The sequence below is a fragment of the Engystomops pustulosus genome, chromosome 6 (genome assembly GCF_040894005.1).
Source record: "Engystomops pustulosus chromosome 6, aEngPut4.maternal, whole genome shotgun sequence".
Classification (NCBI taxonomy): Eukaryota; Metazoa; Chordata; class Amphibia; order Anura; family Leptodactylidae; genus Engystomops; species Engystomops pustulosus.
Genome location: NC_092416.1, coordinates 71,817,354 through 71,839,553, shown reverse-complemented (window position 1 = coordinate 71,839,553; position 22,200 = coordinate 71,817,354). Strand labels below are relative to the sequence as shown.

General features: G+C 40.2%; 1 protein-coding gene across 4 annotated transcripts in view; it reads right to left on the bottom strand.

Annotated features, from left to right (window-relative positions):
• CLSTN1 (calsyntenin 1) overlaps positions 1-22,200 on the bottom strand; it is a 68,743-nt gene that overhangs the window by 2,901 nt on the left and 43,642 nt on the right. For 2 of the 4 annotated variants that reach the window (XM_072156506.1, XM_072156507.1), the window contains 12 exons: positions 19,283-19,432; positions 18,969-19,154; positions 18,595-18,843; positions 15,857-15,978; positions 9,818-9,980; positions 8,284-8,334; positions 7,022-7,179; positions 4,278-4,426; positions 2,221-2,447; positions 1,282-1,452; positions 816-961; positions 604-733 (listed from right to left, as the gene is read on the bottom strand). In XM_072156506.1, the coding sequence (XP_072012607.1) occupies positions 604-733; positions 816-961; positions 1,282-1,452; positions 2,221-2,447; positions 4,278-4,426; positions 7,022-7,179; positions 8,284-8,334; positions 9,818-9,980; positions 15,857-15,978; positions 18,595-18,843; positions 18,969-19,154; positions 19,283-19,432 (1,902 nt within the window). The remainder of the gene's footprint in view (positions 1-603; positions 734-815; positions 962-1,281; positions 1,453-2,220; positions 2,448-4,277; positions 4,427-7,021; positions 7,180-8,283; positions 8,335-9,817; positions 9,981-15,856; positions 15,979-18,594; positions 18,844-18,968; positions 19,155-19,282; positions 19,433-22,200) is intronic. The other 2 variants (XM_072156508.1, XM_072156509.1) reach the window with 1 other exon arrangement.

Here is a 22,200-nt window from a genome sequence, read left to right as displayed (position 1 = left end):
AGAGGGCGCCATCACTAAACTACTAAGTGAGCAGCAGAGGGCACTAGGAGTACATTACAGAACAAAAAATATTATTATGGGTGCTCTGATTGTATTGCTATAATGATAATTATTCTTTATTTATATAGCACAGACAAATTGGCCCCTGTCCCCATGGGGCTCACAATCTAAACAACCTACCAGTATGTTTTTGGAGTGTGGGAGGAAACCCACACAAACACGGAGAGAACATGCAAACTCTTTGCAGAGGTTGACCTGGGTGGGACTTGAACCCAGGACTCCAGTGCTGCAAGGCAGAAGTGCTACCCACTCAGCCACCAATAGTTTTTCCAGCATAAAGATGGCTTGATACACACTAGATTGTAATCAGATGTTTTGGCCATATATTACATATTTTAAAGCTGGGTACACACAGGAGAAGCCTGAAACAGGGAGATTGTCGACATGTTAACAAGTGTGGTATATAGTAAAGTCTGAAGAGGTGACACATTTCAGGTCTTTTTGCTTTAGGGAAAACAGGAAATTTTGCAGGATGTCTGCCCAATGTGTACCCAATTCCTGATAGAAGGCTGTACCATGTTTCTCTGAAAAACATAGACGTACCTGATGCAGTGTGTGTGTTGGCAGGGTTGTGTCCCAGCAGATCAGGAGATTGATAAGATGAAACAAACATCGCCTGAGCCACAGCATGATTTGGAGCCTCTGGGGGACTGGCAGTGTGTATCACATTTACCTGTAACAGTTACACAGGAATGAAGAGCTTGAAATCATTGGAGGCCAATGGGCAATAGTTATGCCCTTCTTGTTATCCTTACCTCCACCTGGAATTCGTTACTATTGTAGCGCCCATTGAGCTCAGAACACACCACTTTAAATTTCCTGTCAAACAGGGAGACGGTATTCCAATTCTTGTAACGGATCAGATGCAGTACCTCCTCGTAATTCGCCATTGTATCAACACCTGCAATACAAGAGATGGTCTTTTTCAGTGCATGATTTCCGGTGAGACCTATTCTTCGAATATTTTTGCTTGCAAGCAGGTGCTCTGCAGAAGATGGACCGACATCATTACATAACATGGCAGATTTCCCAGGCATGACTAATCTCTGGGATCTCAGCTGAAGAAATGTCTGCCTGCATCTTCTAAAGATAAAGTAACAGAACGTTACTGCGTCTCTGCTTAAACTACAAGATTCCGGAACTGGATCTCAATTAAACCCTGAGATAACAAGTAGCACAAAATTAGTATTCGCTTTTACTGAAGTAGGAAGAGGCACTGACCTGTGATAACAATGCCCTGACCAGAAGAGCTCATCTCCATCCCCTTCTGCTGCAGGTGGGTCAGGTCCAGCTGGAGGCTCTCTTGGTCAGGATTTAAGGCCTCCCCCACCACACTGATCTCGCATGTATCCAAGTTATGCATAATTTCCTCTGACACCAGAGACTCTTGCACTATTAAGGGAAAGCAAATAACCATTTACAATTCTTATTTGGGTGTGAAGAGAATCATATAACAAATGAGATGCCGACAAAGAAAATTGCTACATAAAGTGGCATGAAGTTATTGGACTATTTGTAGCCAGCTTTAATTACTGGGGTGACAACCAGGGTCATGAAATAAGCCCCAATTTTCAGCTCAAAATCCAAACACATTTTCCAGTAAACATAGACCTTAGATTTATAAAACATAACATATTGTATGATTTAACACTTAGAATCATTTTTATTAACAATTGTAAACTATAATTTGGTCATGAGTGGGATTACAAGAAAGAGGTCAGAGACTGGCTAGAGACCACACTGTCCTCCGGCTGTCTGTGTAGTTTAGAAGCAGCAGATGCCAAAAGAAATTTTTAATAAAAATATGGAAAGTGATGAATACGTGTAAGGCACCAGGGGTCGACAGTCTCTTTGACAGAAGACAAACACATCCAGCTTGTGGAAACAGACCCTTATGTTGGTCTGATCCCACGGATTAAACTCAGAGCAGTGAACGAGAACCCTTTCACTATTAAGAGAAAGCAAATAAGCATTTACAATTCTTTCTTGGGTGTTAAGATAACCATATATAATAAATGAGTTGCCGAAAAAGAAAATTGCTACATAAATTGGAATGAAGGCGCACCTGCTCTGAAAACTCATATTCAACAATAGTTCCTTTGGAGATGTTATCTGCCGGCAGAACTAAAACTTCAACATTTTACGTGTTTAGCCACAAACCTGTAGGGTCCTCATCTCCTTCCCCCTCTGCCTCCACCTCGCGTGTAATTGTACTGATGATACGCAGCTCAGGGAACAGGGTCACCCCTTCTGTGCCCTCAAACTCAGAGGCAGAACGGGCAAAGTGGTCAATGCCACTGACACTGATTTTGGGCTCCTCTGGCTGTAGCACCATGACATAGCCATCAACATCTGGTACACTGATACAGGTCTCTTCATTGAAGCATCTACAGAAAAAAAAACAAAGGAAAGAGTAAGTGACTTATAGAGAATATACAACTACATCTACATCTGCTGTGACACAATATATGAAGAAAATCCTCACTTTCCTGGGGCTGATCCCTGCTGTTTTCTGGTAACCTCATCAGAAATACAATAACAGATGATCTTAAATCCTGCCGCCCATGTCTTTTAATTTCTCTCATCTCAGAACAATAAAAATAGGAATTGAAAATCACATTAACAGCTTTGCCTACGGTCTTAACTTATGCTTTAGCTGCAGAAAGGTCTTCTGGCATGTCTAATGCCATCTAGCAGAAGCAGGATGGGTGCTATAGAGGGAACGACAGGGACCCAGAGGAGGTGGATGAAGCAATTTATAACCATATCACTCTTCTCACTTGAAAGTCCACGCAGCTGCACATAAGCTACAGCTAATTCTCTTCATTACATCCCCCAATTTGTAGAATATGATAAATGTTAAAGGAAATCTACCATCAAACTCAAGCATGGATAAACCAGGGTCAATTACTCATAGATTTAACACTGCGACTGTGGTAATCTTCTTATATTTGTTATCCATGGCCTACTTGCTTCTAAAATCAACCTTTCCTGAAACATCCTCTGTTGCAGTGAGATTACTTAGGATAGTGGGAGGGGCTCTGGTAACGCCACCAGAGCCCTTACGGCTCATTATCGTCATTTTAAAAGTTGATTTTAGAAGGAGGGAGAACACGGATGATAAATATAATTGATTGCAATGGTAGATTTCCTTGTGTGTTTACATAGTGTTAACATTGCATTTACATAATTGTGATATTAACAAAATGGGTTTCCACTGTGTTTATGTAAACAAAATGCAATAGGCAAATCCCCTCCAAACATCCTTTGCATTGCATTTCAAAATGATAGAAGGACTAAAACTCACGAGCGAGTCAGATGTAACTAACTCGTATCAGACTTGCATCGTGTGCTCGACAGAACTGACACACTGGGGCAGATTTACTTACCCGGTCCGTTCGCGATCCAGCGGCGCGTTCTCTGCGCTGGATTCGGGTCCGGCCAGGATTTATTAAGGCAGTTCCTCCAACGTCCACCAGTTCACTGGAAGTTCCCTGGAACGCACTGGAATACACCGAGCCGGGCTGAGTGAAGGTAAGTGCAAGCTCCGCGACACATTTTTTGTTTTAAATGCAGCGGTTTTTCCAAATCCGTCGGGTTTTCGTTCGGCCATGCCCACCGATTTCCGTTGCGTGCATGCCATCGCCGATGTGCCACAATCCGATTGCATGCGCCAAAATCCCTGGGCAATTCAGGGGAATTCGGCACAAATCGGAAATATTCGGGTAACACGTCGGGAAAACGTGAATCGGGCCTTTAGAAAATGACCCCCACTGAGTTCAATTCCGATCCCCGAGCGTTAAGGCCGGACATTCCAGCAAGAACATAATGTTTGATGCAAGTGATGCACATGTGAATGCACCCTTAGGCAGGATGACTGACAGATTGCCCTGCATTTGGACTGCTATGATCGTTGATGGTGGATATTTTAATGAGAGCACAATTCTTTTTGAAATGAGTACAAACAGTACCTAAATACTGAAAATCCATATTTATCAATAGTCGTTAGTTAATTTCCAAATAAAATTAATTATTTCAGCAGTTTATTGGTAATAATGAAGGGCTGTGTATTATGTAACAAAAATATGAACAAAAATTATACACTCTGTATAAAAAAATGTAAAAAAAACCCACACACACTCCATCAACACAACATCAGCGCTATAAAATGCTATTTTTTCACCCCTTTTGAACACTTTCAATTTTTGATCACTTACTTCACTGTAGTTGTGATCTTAAGACGTCTGATACCAGGGGTGGGAAACTGACGGGAATTCAGGTAGGAAATATGTTGCATAGCTTGGTCAAAACGGTCAATGTCATCTCCTTCCAGTGTCAAAGTGGACTGGCTGGGACTCAGATCAATCTGAGAGGGATAAAAATTACAGAAAATTTACATGTACAGTTGGATTTTATGTTACTTTCCAATACTAACTTCCCATGTCATGTCTCGCTATGGAGAGGGAAGGGGTGAGCATTGCTTCTCCTTTCCAGCGTGCTGCTGTATGCCCAACTGGGGGACAGCAAGGTGAGTATACAGCAGTGTGAAAGTAGCCTAAATTACATGAATTAAAGGGGTTCTCCAATGACATACAAGTTAGCTTTTATACACAGGGTAGGAGCTGACTCTCAGTGATGGGACCCACCACAGCATCACGAGAACAGGGGTCCATTGTACACCAGTCGTACCCCTAGATGAAGAGGGTGTGACAGGGGTACAACAGATTCCCGTTCTTGGGATCAGTGGGGGACCATGACTGATAACCCCACTGATGAGAACGTTAGCCCCTATCCACATGTTTGTAACAGGAGAACCCCACTTTAACACCTTTATCGCTCTGCACCGTAGCTGTACTGCGCTGAGTCCCGCGAATAGCGCTCAGTGCAGTACAGCTACTGCGCAGAGACGATGCGGGTTCAGCGCTAGACAGCAGCCGAACCGGCATCGGGGGTCGCGGGATGTCAGCTGACATGCCGGGCTAACACCCGTGGTCGGAGTGGGCTCCGATCGCGGGTGTTTAACCCGTTAAATGCCGCGGTCAACGCAACCGCGGCATTTAACATGCCTTCCGGGGGTCTTTACCCCACTATTGGCGCACCCCTCTGGGGTCATAGCAGAAGCCTGAAGGCAGTGCCTTTAAGATGGCGTCTGTGACATCTGCATAGGCTGACACTGCTAATACCCTGCAATACATGAGTATTGCAGAGCATTATCATGAACAAGCAATCAGATGATTGCTTGTTCATGTCCCATGGTGGATCAAGTAAAAAAAAAATGTTTTTCAATAAAAAATAACTTTATAAATCGCTAAAAATGCCCATAAGCCCCAAAACATATAGAGAGACATATAACGCTCAAAAAAGTCTAAATCATAACACCAACCCCACATATATAGTATCACCGCGCCCGTAACAATCCATAGAATAAAACTAAATAACTATTGAGCCGTAAAAAAAAAAAAAAAAAATTTAAAAACCCGCCAAAAATTATGATTTTTACCTATTATATCCCACTAAACAAAACATATGATCAACAAAACATATGTACTCCAGAATGATACTGTTGCAAAGTACAACATGTCCTGCAAAAAACAAGCCATCAACCAGCTCTGTAGCCAAAAACGTAACAATGTTATGCCACTTGGAAGACGGCGATGCAAAAATGATAGATTTTTCCCCACATTAAGGTTTTATTTGGCAAATTTAGTAAAACATAAGAAAAAATATTCATGTCTGGTATCCCCGTAATCGTATCGACCCATAGAATAAAGATAACATGATTATTAGGCTATATGGTGAACACGAAAAAAAAAAAGTAAAAAATCCAGTACAAAATTGACCTCATGATCTACTCATGACCTCAAAAAAAGTTCCTAAATTTTCAACAATAGGTGATACCAACCCCAAAATGGTAACACTGGAAAAAGCATCTCATCCCGCAAAAAAAATGGCATCACATGGCCCAAATAACGGAAAAGCGAAAATTTTATAGCCTTCAAAAGGGGGCAACGAGAAAACTAAAATCCTGGCAGCTGCAGGACGCTCCTTCCCTTCTGCGCCTCGCTGTGCCCCCATAACACAAGTAAGAGTCACATTTTATGGTGGGTTTTCTCTTTTTATCTTTTGGAAATGTGTAAATTTTAGGGCTAAATGAACGTATAACCGACAAAATTTGACCATTCTAAATTTCACCGCCATTTTGATTCAATTACTATGAAGATCTCAAGGGATCTCACTATGAAGATCTTACTATGAAGATCTCAATCTTCGTAAATGCTGTTTCTGATAGCTTGATGGGTGAAGATTTGAAAATGGGTTGGTAAATAGGGTGGTTTTAATGCTAAATATGTAAAATTTAATTTCAAACAGTATTTATCCCCAAAATAGTCAATTCTGAAAATACGGAAAATCGCTATTCGATTTGTAGGCTGCGTGCTGCAAAATAAATTATCCAGACATTTCAAAAATTATGAAAATGTAAAGTAGACATATGGGAAATGTTATTCGGCAAGTTATTTAGGTGGTAAATCGATCTGCCTGAAAACGCGGTGATTTCAAATTACGAAAATTTTTCTAAAAATTCATCATTTTTTTTCTTTTTTTTGTAAATAAACGCAAAACTTATCAGCCAAAATTTACCACTAAAATGAAGTACAACATATGGGGGGGAAAAAAAAAAAACAATCTCAGAATCGCTTTGATAAGTAACAGTGTTCAAAAGTTATTACCATGTAAAGAGACAGGTCAGAATCCAAAAAATGGGCCTGAGCCTTAAGCTACAAAATGGCTGCGTCCTTAAGGGGTTAAGCTTAACTTGAATGCCACACATAGCCTGTATCAGTTTCATATAATAGAACATCTGCTCCTAACTTTCTTATATTATTAGGACACAGTGAAGAATAAATAGTGAAGAATATGGCTTTTAAAATCCCCCTTTCTACAATGTGACGCACAGACTCACCTTAACACCTTTACCAACACCTTCAGCAGGTGGGAATTCCAGGCCTTCTTTGCAGGTATACAGGCAATCAATCACCTTTTTGTTTTCCAGCTTCCCAGAACGAATCATCAATCCTGCGAGGTTTCCACGGAAAAACTGGGTCATGTGCTGCTCCCCACCTTGACATAAAAAAGCAGAAAGCAGTCAGAAACTGCACTAAGCTCACACATAGAATTGCCCGTCTCCTTGAATAGATGTTACAGCATTGCATGCAGGTTAGTTATATCCAGTTGTGGGGAATACCTGGCTTAATCCAGGACCCACAAGAGGAAGAAAGGGGGCATGCAGATGAGCTCTGGAGGTGGCGGGTGGAAGTGGAGAAAAAGCATGATACCTGGATAAGTGGTTCTAAACTGAGAGGGTCTAAAGCTGCACCTGTCAGTATGTGGAGGATAATAAGGTGTTGGGGAGGCAGAATAGTCCAGTAATTGGTCCTACTGTATAAGAGGTGGAGCCAAAGACAATGCAAACTTTTGGAACCAGAGGGCAAAACAAGGTGCTGCTCCTAAGAATTAAGAATTCTGAAAACCTGCATCAGAATAGGCAGAATACTTGGTGTAATTACATTTTGCCATGTTATTCTTACTTAAAGGATGCCTTTGGGGACATTACACTGCAGCTAAAATGATGTTCACAATTAAAGGCAGCTAGTCATTCCTCACATATAGGGGAAAGTTGGCCAGTAGCCACTGAAGTCCCGGGCTGCTTTTCAGCTGGATGATAACTTTGTACCCTGTCACTGTTTCCTTGCGCTGACTAAAGAAGACACTGGGGCAGATTTATCAAGCTGTCTGAAAGTCAGAATATTTCTAGTTGCCCATGGCAACCAATCACAGCTCATCTTTCATTTTACCAGTGCTCATTAATATTTTAAAGGGGAGCTGTGATTGGTTTCCATTGGCAACTGGAAATATTCTGACTTTCAGACAGCTTGATAAATCTGCCCCACTGGGTTTATACTTAGACCAGTGAATGGCTTTCCTTTCTCCTCCAGTGTTACATGGTGGTACTTGAAGTTATACAGTGGACTATGTTAGCACTGCTCCTGAGTTATGTGAAGGGAAAAAAAAAGGCTTTACAATTGATAATAGAAAGGGAGAGAAGCAAGCCTCAAGTGTGAAAATAACCAGAGAAACAGAAAAATGAGTTTTGCTTTTCATGCAGGGTGTGGATGACATGAAATGTCTGTGTGGTGGAAGAGGACTAGGATTGACTGCAGCCACCTGCATCACTCTCTGTCATGGGCTCAGTGACATTTCCACTTCCTGAAAACTCTGCAGAAAAGTAAAAGGAGACAAACAGGGGAAGTGACCACAGGGTTAGGGACATTTGTAACATTGACAAAACAACTTATGACAACAAATGCATATAAGAGAAAACCCATGTCTGAGGAAGCACTGGTTCATGCCCAAATCTAGTCCAGGACAAACCAGGAAGCTTTGCCAGGTGCAGACTGCACCCGGTTTCCATTCAGTGCCCTCTGCAACACATTGCAGCAATGTATGGACACAGAACAGTCTTCACAGACACAACATGACCTAATGTGCATGCTCATGGTAATGACGCCATGAATAGATCTCACATTACTGTTACACATCAACTTCTAACATGTTACACAGAACATTATATATACGTTGATGTCTGGTGAAAGCTAATATACTTCTCAGTACTGCCTTTCCACTTGCAGACAATGAACGAGAAGATTCGTGTTTACTACCAGAGGCTGGTAAATCTTTCTAGGTAAAATCGTGCTTACATAACTGCAAAGCCCAGTAGACAAGACAACTTAGATACACAGAAGAAGCAATGCTATAGTGTGCACAGGATTAGGTCAGAGCAGATATTCAGCCTTTAAATAAAACCATCAATGTTTCCATTTGATAAAAGATTAAAAAAAATCACAGGATAGTTGTTGCAGAGGTTTATGAGACTGTGCAAGACTGTATGAAATAGGTCTTGCCTCTGCGGAGTCCTCGAAATCTCATGTCGCCAAGACTGGATAATAATCACATTTCTGAAACTTACAGTATATCACAAGTATTGATACAAATATATTAAATCTATATGCTGACATCATATAATGATGCAAGGTCAGGACTGTGAAGTGAATCAAATGAGATTCTCCATGACTGCCCCTAGAGTATCTAAAAGGCCTCTATTTAGGTCACTCTATAGCAATGGCCTCTTCTTTCTAGAGGTTATAGAATAGCATGCATGTTGTAACAGATTGTGACAGTAAAGACAGGATGGAAGTTGTAGTTTTATAATGTCCAATAGCCAAAATTTAATGTATCTGACAATATTTCTTTTAAACATCGCCCTGAAAACCTAATTTACCCACATACCGCCTTACAAAAAATATCAAATATGCAAATGAACACTAATCACCAAAATGGACAGTGCGCTGTTTCAATGTAAAAAGCCAAGGTAATCATCTACTATAAAATGTTCCTGTGACCAGTTTTGACTAGGTCAAGATGCACTGTTCACCTCTCCCATCTCCATAGGAAATGACCGGCTGTGTCACAAATCCGGACAGGAATAGGACCGTTTCTATAATATGCAACTTTGTTCCCTGCTCCGTGACTGTGCCGAATAAATCGCAATGGGGGCTATGAGCCAAGTGTCGATTTTGCGGTTAGCTCATGGCCTTCATTTATGCTTGTGTGAATGAAAATCTAGATATGTCAACCAGTGAATAAATATATCCAGCAATAAAAACCATAGAAAGAAATAGACATATGAATGGACCATTACCTTGCCAGCAAGCACCGACCACCAGCTGAGTGTCCAGTTTTGTAGGATGTAGTGGGTAATCCTCAGTCACGGTGAAGGGTTCATATGAAACGCCATCAACATAGAGAGTGACAGTGGGGAAGTCCACAGTCATGACATAGTGATGCCATTCCTTGTCACAGGCCTGTGGATACAAAAACATAACACATTTCATTTATTTCTTTAATGCTTTGCAGGATGCAAGAACCAAGGGTTGTGTGCAAAATGGTTGCAAGAAGCATTGACATTTTGGCTGCCATTACACAGGCAATAGATTGAATCAAATAAAGCATTTCTTTAATAAAATTATCCCTGACTTAACTACTTGGCCTAAATAACAGGCCACTAAGATTGCAGTTGTATGCAATACGTTTTCTTTAATGGATTACAATTTTTCAACACAAAAACATTTTGGAAAGAAGTACATTTTTTTTGTATGTATACATGATTTTGTTCACCCTGAATAGAAATAATACAGTCAACAGCATTTCAATCTTCATAGCAATGACAACAGACAAGTATTAAAATGTCCTTTAGTGTGCAGAGAGATAAAGCGGCATGAAGTCCTGGGGCTTGCCTACACTCCTTAGAGATGGGCATCAGAAGGGTAGAATGGGCAGTTATTAAGTTACACTGTAGACTTACAGTCTAGAACAGCACAGGCGGCTCCTAGTACAAGGTCACATTGGTTTCTGGCTGCAGTGTCCCAAGGGCCGATTGCATAACCAGCAGCAGCCAAGTCCTTCAGTGATTGCCATTATATTTACTCAAAGAAACCTTTACAAAAACAGGGCAACCAGTTTCCAACAGCAGGGGAGGGTCGTGCGCATGCAATGCAAGTTTCAGTGCCAAACAGAGTGATGGCGCTCTTAATAAAAACCAAATGGGAGCTGGGCAGGGTTAACACTAGGAGCTGGAGCATTAGGCTTTGTACAGTAATCAACAGAGGCAGATAGTATAATGTTACAGAGGTATCTGTGAAAGCTGGAGAATTGGGCAGACAAATGGCATGTAGATAAAGGTAAGGTTATGCACTCAGACCAACAAAATAAAATTCAATTACCGTATATAGACGAGTAAAAGCCAAGTCAAGTATATGCCGAGACCCCTAATTTTAACACAAAAAAATGGGAAAAACGATTGACTCGAGTATAAGTCTAGTGTATAACATGCCTGCTCATGCCCCCAGTATATAGCCAGAAGCCCCTTGCTCTCAGTTTCAGCACATTTGTTGAGCTGAAAAACTTGGCTTATACTCGAGCATATACAGTATGTAAACAATGGGCAAAACTGCAGCAGTAAAAGACTTGGTGGGCAGTATAATTTTAGAAACCAGTTCCAGACAGCTGCCAACGCAAATAAAATGGAACTAGAGAGGGTAGTTACAGAAACTGGTGAATTAGGATAGTTGAGGATAGTTTGGAATATAACATTTATGGAGTTATATAAATTAAAAAAAAATAATTGAATGACAGTAAAGAGATCTTTCTGATGATCCTGTTAGATGAAAAATGGTTTCACGGGGATCCTTTACTATAAGCGCAGTGAATGTGCTAAAAATACGAGATGATCATCCCTTTCCAGGCTAGCTTAGATGTAAAAGTCCTCTAATCATCAATAGCCTTGGAACTGTGTTGGTTTTGGTGGAATTTATGAAAAGAGTTAGGAAATGTGGTTATCCATCCATAAAATGAAATGACTTTTGGATTCTAGTGCAAAAAAAAAACAAAAACAAGAGTTGGATACTACAGTGATTTTCAACCAGTGTGCCGCGACACATGGTCGGGTGTGCCGCGGGGAAAGTTCCCCAAACTATGGTGCTCCCTGTGTTTTGTTTCCCAGCAATGCGCAATCATGGCTTCTTACAATGTAGGAGACGTGTACAATAACACATGCGCAAGCGTTGAACCTCGCGCGACAAAATGACATCACCGAGGCCGGCGCATCATCCTGAGAGCGGAGAGACACTCGCATTTGCCCACCGCCAAGGTAATGCCCGCCAATAATGCTGACTAGATGCACATTATATTAAGTAAAAAAAAACATAAATATGTCTCATTAAGCCTTCCAAGTACAGGTTTTTAATTCAGTCTCTTGAGAAAAAGTGAAGACCCTTTTCAACATGGACAATGTAGAAGTGGAAGCCAATTTGGCTGAAAACTGACTTGACCTGTAGTTTTACTGCAAATCATCACGGTTTTCAATGTGTTTAAGACAGAAATCTGTCAATTTGTGCCCTAAAAAATATGCCTTGCATTACAATAAGTCAGTAAGACACTTTAACAACAACTAGTATGACAAAAAGGGACCTGGCCTAATAAGAGAGGGTGAGTACCACAAATTTCCAATGACAACCAGGAAAATTGGAATAGCAACCTGGAGGTATAATAGAGAGCATTAGTTGAAGTAATGCAAGGTTTTAACAAATTAATAAAAATAAAACTAACATACAGTATTATAGGCTGCTTCTTAATAGTAGTAATTTGCCCTAAGAGTTGCATGGTCAATAATGACCTTTCAGGAGCTTGAGGGGGAAGGTGGGGAGAATTTATTCATAAAAAAAACTTCTTTTCTAGGTCTCATGCAGTCGATATCCCACTGAGACCCAAACATAGCTTGCCTGTTTTTTTTAAAAAGGTTCTATTCATGGAGGGCAGTGATACTATCAGGTCACATTTCACTTCCCACAGACAGCAGGTCTCTGTGCTTTTCCAATAATGTGCCTGCAGATCAATGCCTTCTGTGTGCACTGCAGCCGCTCAGGTATAAAGAAACGTTAGGAACTATACAATCCTCTGCCCTGCTCTGCTTAGTGGATGAACATATCCCCAATGCTGCAGATGATCCCCAACAGCTATATGTCCGCCCACAGCCACCATGTAAGCCAGTAAATGCAAAGCCACACTCATAACACAGCAACTTGCATATAAACATCTGATGGTTCCTTACACAAATAACTTCATAGCATCTAATTGGAAATCCAGCAGAGTCTCATGAATAATAAGCATGTGATTACACAAATCTATGTACATCTGCTGTAGGTAGAGTCATTATACAAACATAAGTCAATAATGGAGTTATATAAATTAAAAAAAAATAATTGAATGACAGTAAAGAGATCTTTCTGATGATCCTGTTAGATGAAAAATGGTTTCACGGGGATCCTTTACTATAAGCGCAGTGAATGTGCTAAAAATACGAGATGATCATCCCTTTCCAGGCTAGCTTAGATGTAAAAGTCCTCTAATCATCAATAGCCTTGGAACTGTGTTGGTTTTGGTGGAATTTATGAAAAGAGTTAGGAAATGTGGTTATCCATCCATAAAATGAAATGACTTTTGGATTCTAGTGCAAAAAAAAAACAAAAACAAGAGTTGGATACTACAGTGATTTTCAACCAGTGTGCCGCGACACATGGTCGGGTGTGCCGCGGGGAAAGTTCCCCAAACTATGGTGCTCCCTGTGTTTTGTTTCCCAGCAATGCGCAATCATGGCTTCTTACAATGTAGGAGACGTGTACAATAACACATGCGCAAGCGTTGAACCTCGCGCGACAAAATGACATCACCGAGGCCGGCGCATCATCCTGAGAGCGGAGAGACACTCGCATTTGCCCACCGCCAAGGTAATGCCCGCCAATAATGCTGACTATATGAGCATTTGCCTGAGTATATGAACTGTTGGCAGAATACTCTATACTGCTGGTACTTTTAGTACTCCAGCAGTATACTGCATATAACAATGAGAAATACTATAGTCATGAGGCTGGAGTACTACAAGTACCAGCTCATATGCTGAGTATATGAGCTGGCACTTGTACTCTGGCCTCATGGCCATAGTACTTCTCATTGTACCCCTTTATTTTGCAGTATATGAGCCACATAATAATCAGCACCATATACTAAAAACAGGGAGAAACTGAGAACTGTTGAGGAAGAGCTTTGTGTGTGTCTTTCCACCATTCCTGCCAGGATATCCCTTTTGTGTTTATCGAAACAGGCCCAGGTTTCACAATGACTGAGTAAAATAAATTTAGAATCTATATTATTAACTATATTTATAATATGACTGTTTTAGTGTCATTTTGTGCTATTTTGGTTGGTGGTGTGCCCCAGGATTTTCTAAGTATAAAAAGTGTGCCGCGGCTCAAAAAAGGTTGAAAATCACTGGGATACTACATACACATTTTGACTTAAATACATGAATTCATCAAATGGGAAATCCTGAAGACAGATGAAAAATAATTTGTTTAGACCACAAGGGTGTCATTCTCTAGGAAGCTTCTCTGTTTACTTCCAGTGCATAAAAATCTGTCCATGTGATGTGATGGACATGCATGTGCACAAACCATTATGATCACAGAGAGTAACAGGAGCTGTGTAATAATAACAGCTTGTGTATCTGCCTGTCCATCACATCACATGGACAGATTTCTATCCACTAGAAGTAAACATAGAAGCTTTCTATAGCAGAACAGCAAGCAGAGATCTAGAAGACCACGAGGAATTTATACAGAAAGGAACTTTTCCTTTCAGAAATCATATCAAATATTTGCTGAAAGTGGACAACCCCTTTAAGGCCTCTCAATGCTGAGTGCTTAATCAAATGCTGCCCAATGGTAAAATTATTTTGTAGTAGTTTTAAACCTATGTCCTTTATACTTCCATTTACCTACTGTAAATGGCAATTAACCCTTCAAACTTCAGATAGCAAGTCATGTGAATGCCTTGCTGTGTTTTTCAGAAGCAACATGAACATACTTATTGGTAACTTGACTCCTACTTGAATTCTCCAGTGCATACAATGGCCTACAAATAGGCTGTTCATTTCTACAAGTTGATATTACAAAGACGATGGTTTGTTTCCTTTACACGCACAACGTGTCATACTGTGAATGAGCAGCTCTGCAGGGGCCGCTGCCTCTCTAAATATTGACTGAGTCCCTTGAACCTACACTAAAATCCTGGTACTTCTACTTGGAGCTGCGCTCTGCAATGTGACATGAAGACTTGTCTAGAAGTGTTTACTTGAAATCATTTTTGCTGCACAGTAACAAGCATCCCACACCGCCCACTGCAATATGTTCCTGCGCAGCTACTACCGATAAAACTGAAAATGATTTTTGTAATGAGATGGGTTTGGAGAATGTTTGTTCTCTTCCTTCTGTCCTTAATTTCAGAAAATGACAAATTTAGGGTATGTGCAGACATTTTCTGTCAGGAAGATTTTTGTCGAAATATATAAAACTCTATAAAAAAAATTGCAGTTGTACACCGGGTACAGAAAAAAAGAAACGTTCCCTATACTCGGAGCTGTATCTGGGCAGATTCTACTAGAAATATAGGCCCTGGCTTACCTGCTTGTGCAAGTACTTCCCCCATTTACTAACTCTGGTTGTATAGTTTGGGACTGTAGTGCCACAGGGAAGCAGTGATGCAAATTATCAGAGATTACTATGAACACATAAATCCTGTATCGTTCAGGTTGGGAAATATGAACCAAATACAACCTAAGGACCTTTAGTTCAATGGACCTTTACATTAGTCGGGAATAGACCAGGCGTTCCAGGAGTTTGGAGAGGAAATGGAGATTAGAGACTGGTAGGTAGTTATCAGCACTGGATGGGTCATGGTTAGCACTACAGCCGTGCTGTGTTGGGGTCCTGGGTTCAAGTCCCATCCAGGTCTACATCTTCAAAGAGCTTGTATGGGTTTCCTCCGGTTTCCTCCTACACTCCAAAACATACTGGTAGGTTGATTAGATTGTGAGCCCCATGAGGACAGGGACTGATTTGGTAAGCTTTGTGTAGCGCTGCAAATTCTTTATATAAATAAAGGAATTATTTATTATTATAATTAAATTAGTTGAGCCCCCGCCTGCTATATACTAATATATTCTATCGCTAGGTACAGCAGCAATTAAAGTTTCCATAAACCGCACACTGCCAGCTTTACACATGGGGGTAACTTCCATCTAAACTACATGCATCATGGAGCAGAAGACATAACAAAAGTCTTTTACCTGATTCAACTTCCAGTGAAACTCTGCAGGCTTATATGATTTTTCTTCTGTGGGTTCTTGTCGGAACAGGAATCCAAGTTTGCAGTTGTGTATATAAAGAGAATAATGGTGTCGATTCATATCTAAAAAGGAAATAGAAGTGATTACTTCAAATGAATCTTCAAAAGTTACATCTTGTGCCAGTCACTCTAAACCGCAGCTTCAGGCCACACGCTACAATATTAAAGATTTGAACATTTTTTGTGTTTAAAATCAATTCCTGATTTGTGTTTCCAAATACTGATGAAATAAACAGACCACAGTACTGTACTGTAAAGTGAAATGTGCCTTAAAGATCTGCTTACTGTGGGAGGGAGCAATTTGCTTATCCAGTATACCACTGTATCGCGGTATTTTTGTCAATCAGACCTCAATGGTGCTTAGATGCACATTATATTAAGTAAAAAAAAACATAAATATGTCTCATTAAGCCTTCCAAGTACAGGTTTTTAATTCAGTCTCTTGAGAAAAAGTGAAGACCCTTTTCAACATGGACAATGTAGAAGTGGAAGCCAATTTGGCTGAAAACTGACTTGACCTGTAGTTTTACTGCAAATCATCACGGTTTTCAATGTGTTTAAGACAGAAATCTGTCAATTTGTGCCCTAAAAAATATGCCTTGCATTACAATAAGTCAGTAAGACACTTTAACAACAACTAGTATGACAAAAAGGGACCTGGCCTAATAAGAGAGGGTGAGTACCACAAATTTCCAATGACAACCAGGAAAATTGGAATAGCAACCTGGAGGTATAATAGAGAGCATTAGTTGAAGTAATGCAAGGTTTTAACAAATTAATAAAAATAAAACTAACATACAGTATTATAGGCTGCTTCTTAATAGTAGTAATTTGCCCTAAGAGTTGCATGGTCAATAATGACCTTTCAGGAGCTTGAGGGGGAAGGTGGGGAGAATTTATTCATAAAAAAAACTTCTTTTCTAGGTCTCATGCAGTCGATATCCCACTGAGACCCAAACATAGCTTGCCTGTTTTTTTTAAAAAGGTTCTATTCATGGAGGGCAGTGATACTATCAGGTCACATTTCACTTCCCACAGACAGCAGGTCTCTGTGCTTTTCCAATAATGTGCCTGCAGATCAATGCCTTCTGTGTGCACTGCAGCCGCTCAGGTATAAAGAAACGTTAGGAACTATACAATCCTCTGCCCTGCTCTGCTTAGTGGATGAACATATCCCCAATGCTGCAGATGATCCCCAACAGCTATATGTCCGCCCACAGCCACCATGTAAGCCAGTAAATGCAAAGCCACACTCATAACACAGCAACTTGCATATAAACATCTGATGGTTCCTTACACAAATAACTTCATAGCATCTAATTGGAAATCCAGCAGAGTCTCATGAATAATAAGCATGTGATTACACAAATCTATGTACATCTGCTGTAGGTAGAGTCATTATACAAACATAAGTCAATAAGGGCTGCTGGCCAATATGTCAAACAGATAGTTACTGCATTGCAGTATCCAGGCCTCTGATGCTAGCAACTCGTCATGGAAACAGAAATCAATCCCTCAATATGCTGAAGCCTAGATAGGTTTACAAATACATTCTATATTATGAGGTTATGGTCAAGTAAACCGGTAAAAAAAAAATTGTTGTATTGCCTCCTGAGCTTTCCATGTGATATAACATAAGATCTAGATGTTCAACTCTTGTGGGACTACAATGTCTGTATACATAGTCATGTGTTCTGTACCTAATGTAGAGCTACACTTGATTACTTTAGTTTAAGCATAACTAAAAGTTTTAATTCTTAAGTTTTTGGTTTTCGTGTTCTATGAATGTTACCTCTATGTGTTGAGCTTAATGCAGATCTTTGAAACCAAGCAAAACCCCACTACGTGTGGAAGGAGGGGACATACCTGATGGTGGGCATGCCAATGATTATATGATATTCAAGGCACAGTTTTTAAAGTTATCCTCTACCCTGTCCAAGAGGCTGCTCCCCCGATGTCATCGCGGCTCCTTTTCTGGCTTCCCGGCTCCTCTTCTGGCTTCTTTAACATCGTGCTGGGCGCCGCCATTGTTCTTCTCCCGTGCGGCGCCTAGTATGACGTCAGCTGCTGACGTCATACTAGGCGCCGCACGGGAGAGAACAGTGGCGGCACCCAACACGATGTTAAAGAAGACAGAAGACGGCGTGAAAGCAAGAAGAGGAGCCGCGATGACATCGGGGGAGCAGCGATGACATCGATGACATATTGTATATTTTATGTTTATCCATACAAGTGTTGTGCTGTATTTTGTGTTCTGCAATTTACAATAAAATTGATTCAACATAAAAAATTTTATCCATTTTTTTATCTTTCAGAAATTAACAGTGCAGGTGATAATGAAACACTTTGTAATATACTTTAGTAAAGAAACATACTTCCCTGTCCAATTTTATCTTCCTGCACTTAACCACATTTGTAAATCAGCTTTACCTCCTGATAGACACTAAGGAAGTTTCCAATCGCCCAACTCCTTACAGACATTTTATAATCATATCTTCTTACATAGCTAAAGTGAAACTTTAGTCATCTCTCCTTATCTGTCTGCTGTTTACAGAATAAGACAGATAAGAATTTTTCTTTCACAATATATATTTTTACTATTATTATCTGCACTACTGATTTCTGAAACATGGCTTCAAGTGTTTAGCTAGGCTTTAACTATACGGGGAGCATCAGTACCTGTCTTGTCTGAATTGCACAGAATGGTTTCCTTGTCACGTCCTCCTGGGCCATGCCTCATCCACACAGATATAACAAATGGCTCTTTCAAGTCAGCTGTTACAATCCCATCAGGAATCTTGACAGCTTGTGTACCATTAAACTCAAACACCTGGTCACTGTCATGGCCGTTATCTGTGGACAGCCCCAGGGTCCAGTTAGCAGCAGTATTAGGAGGAGGAAGCAGCTCTGCTGTGCTTGATGAGGCGCCTGCAGAAAAAACAAAAACTAGTTAATTTGCCAGCATCTCACAATATTTATGTGGAATCATTTTAAAGATGTGCTTAACCTAACTTGGCCATAAACTTCCTCACATTGTAGCGTCTTACTCTTACCACATAGTCGATGAATAGACTTCTCAGAATAGGTATCTCGGTCACAGCCTTTGCCAATGTGACTGGTTTCCAGTTGTACGGTGGCTTGAATGGAAGTGATGGGCTCATCACATGTCTCCAGATGCATTCCAGGAAATAGCGCCAACGATCCAGTACCAGGCTCATACTCTATTCTCTTACTCCAACCTATAGTGAAACACAAACTGTTCTAAGCATCAACATACTTCCTCATAACTGCTATATTCCAGTTTATACTTCCATTTGTTAAGGTTTATTTTTGTAAAGCAAAGAACTACCTCTGGTGAAAACCCTACCTTGCCAGCTGGCTTTGCATGTTGGTTTGATGCTAATCTTGACCAATATGTCTTCAGTGGCCCTCTTTTTCCCGCAGTCATATGCAGTTACTGTGAGCTTATATTGACGTTCTTTCCCATAATTCAGCTTCTCAGTGTTCTTGATATAACCTAATATAATCACAGGAAAAGATATGAAAACAAAATATATTCTTCAATTTGCAGATTAAAAGAAACGCAGTATTTTGTATTTACACAGCATTTACTACAGTAATAATGATGTCTGGCTCATTTCTACAGCTTAAGACTAACCACACATTTTTATGGTCTTAATTGATTAGCGAGTTACTGTTCAGAACCAAGCTGACCCGGCACTATCCAAATATCCGCCATATGAATGAAGCCTTACACTTTGCCCAAAACTATGGACTGGTCCATATGAGGAAGAGATGCTCTACGTAACATATATCTGCTCAGTTTGATAAAAATGTTGTTTCTAAAATGAACATTTCCTTTAATCTTTTTCTACATTAGGAAACATTTAATGTTACACCCATTAAATGTCATGTATTCCATGAAATGAAGGGTATTTGATGGACTAGTTAACATAACTTTTAATTGATAACCATAAAAGAAATGTAGTACATAGTGTGCGCTTACAAATTTGTAAGACAAAACATGCCACACTGGTAGCTTTATTAAGGATTCAGCTAAAGACTTCCCCTCCAAAGAGATGCTGGCTGCTTTAAATAGCAATGTCACCCTGAATTCACTTTATTGTTAATGAATACAGGGAATAGTCAGAGGTGCAATAGCATCTCGAGTTCAGGACTATTAGGAACAAGGTTAAAGATTTTCCAAATTTTTTAAAACAATTTCTGAATAAAATTACAGGCCAATGGTTTGAATACAACCACACTGGTGTGTCCCCTACTGATCCGTTTCAAAAGTTCTTTGATATATGCAGCTTAACAACCCCATTACCTCACCAGGTGGGATGCAGCACATTCTCTAGAAAACAGTCTAAATAAGGGCTCAGCTTAGTAGGGTTTTAACACAGAACACTTTTGGCATATCCACTACTAGATAGATCATTTATGTCAGATAAATGAGGTTCCTACACCCATCCCTTAACCCCTTAACGCTGATGCCACTTTTCACCTTCCTGACACGGCCCATTTTTTCAAATCTGCCCTGTGTCACTATAAGTGGTTATAACTTCGAAACTCTTTAACATATCCAAGTGATTTTGAAATTGTTTTCTCGTGACACATTGTACTTCATGTTAGTTACAAAATTTTGGTGGTATGTTTTGCATTTATTTATGAGAAAATCAGATATTTGGTGAAAATTTGGAAAAATTCTCAATTTTCAAAATTCAAAATGTTCTACTTTTTCCACACATGAGTCATAACACCAGAAAACATAATAACTAACATTCACCAAATGTCTACTTTATACCTCCGAGGTTTTTTTATACATACTATCATTTTTGTAGGATGCTATGGGGCTTTGAACGTTAGGTGCAATTTTTCACATTTTCATAAAAAAAGCAAAATCCTGCTATTGAGGGACCTGCTCAGGTTTGAAGTCACTTTGAGAGGCCTAAATAAAAGTAAAACCCCATAAATTACCCCATTATAGAAACTACACCCCTCAACGAACGTAAAACAACTTTTATGAAGTTTGTTAACCCTTTAATTGGTTTACAGGGGTTAAAACAAAATCGGATGCAATTTTGAAATTTTTTTTTTTTTTTTACTAAATTAATGTGTTTTTCATAAAATGTACAAATTCTCAGTGGATAAAATATTAAAAACGCTCCACAAAATTTGATACCCAATCTCTCCCGTGTATAGTAATACCCCATATGTGGTGGTAACCTGCTGTATGGGCACACGACAGGGTATCGAAGGGAAGCTGCGCCATTCAGAGCAGATTATGCATTGTCACTTTTTATTGGCTATACAATCTTTATTATTTTGGCAATTTGGACATATAAGGGCTTATTTTTTGCGACATGAGATGAACTTTACAAATACTTCCTTTTAGTGGGTCTGCAGCTTTTTGATGAGATTTTATTAACTCTTTAATGTATGGAGGAAAAGAAAATTGTCAATTTTGGGTTCTTTTTTTTGTATATTTTGGGGGTCATACACCATACACTAAAAATACTATAATATTTTTATTCTCTAGATCACTACGATTACAGTGATACCTCATTTATATCGTTTTTTTATATATTTTACAGGAAAAAAACAAATATAAAGAAAATCTCATTTGTTTTTGCATCGCCATCTTTCCAGGATATAACTTTAATATTTTTGTGTTGACAGAAGGCAGGGACCTGGCTCCCGGCAGGAGGATCGTGCAGCCCCGGGCACCGGCAGTCCCGGGGCTGCGATCGGAGCAGCGGACCCCCCCGGTAAGCGGCGCGGGGGGGGGTCCGATTCCAGCTAAATGCCCCTGGGGTTAACACCCGCGATCGGAGAAATCTCCGATCGCGGGTGTTAGAGGCAGGTGTCGGCTATAATATATAGCCGACACCCGCAGCTTCTGGCGCCGGCTCCGTTCAGGAGCCGGCGCCAGAAGCTTGACGTACTATTACTGCATTTTGCGGGAACGCACCTCCCACCATGCAGTAATAGTACGTCAAATGTCGGGAAGGGGTTAAATAAGGCTGCAATTTCACTTTTTCGCAGCCGCAGTACTTCAGCAGTGCTCAAGAATTTACTGTACATAGCCAGCTACGCTATTTTAGGAGTCATATAAACTGTGTAGGCAGTGAGATACACAATTTACCAAATGCCTATTCACTATGGGAGTAATGAAAACAGTATAGTTAGGTTCTACAATGTTTACTTAAAATCCCAACAACTGCTGAAAGTCTGCCATGCAGTTTCATTTTAGAGATAGTTGTGGGATCCCCATCTATCAGA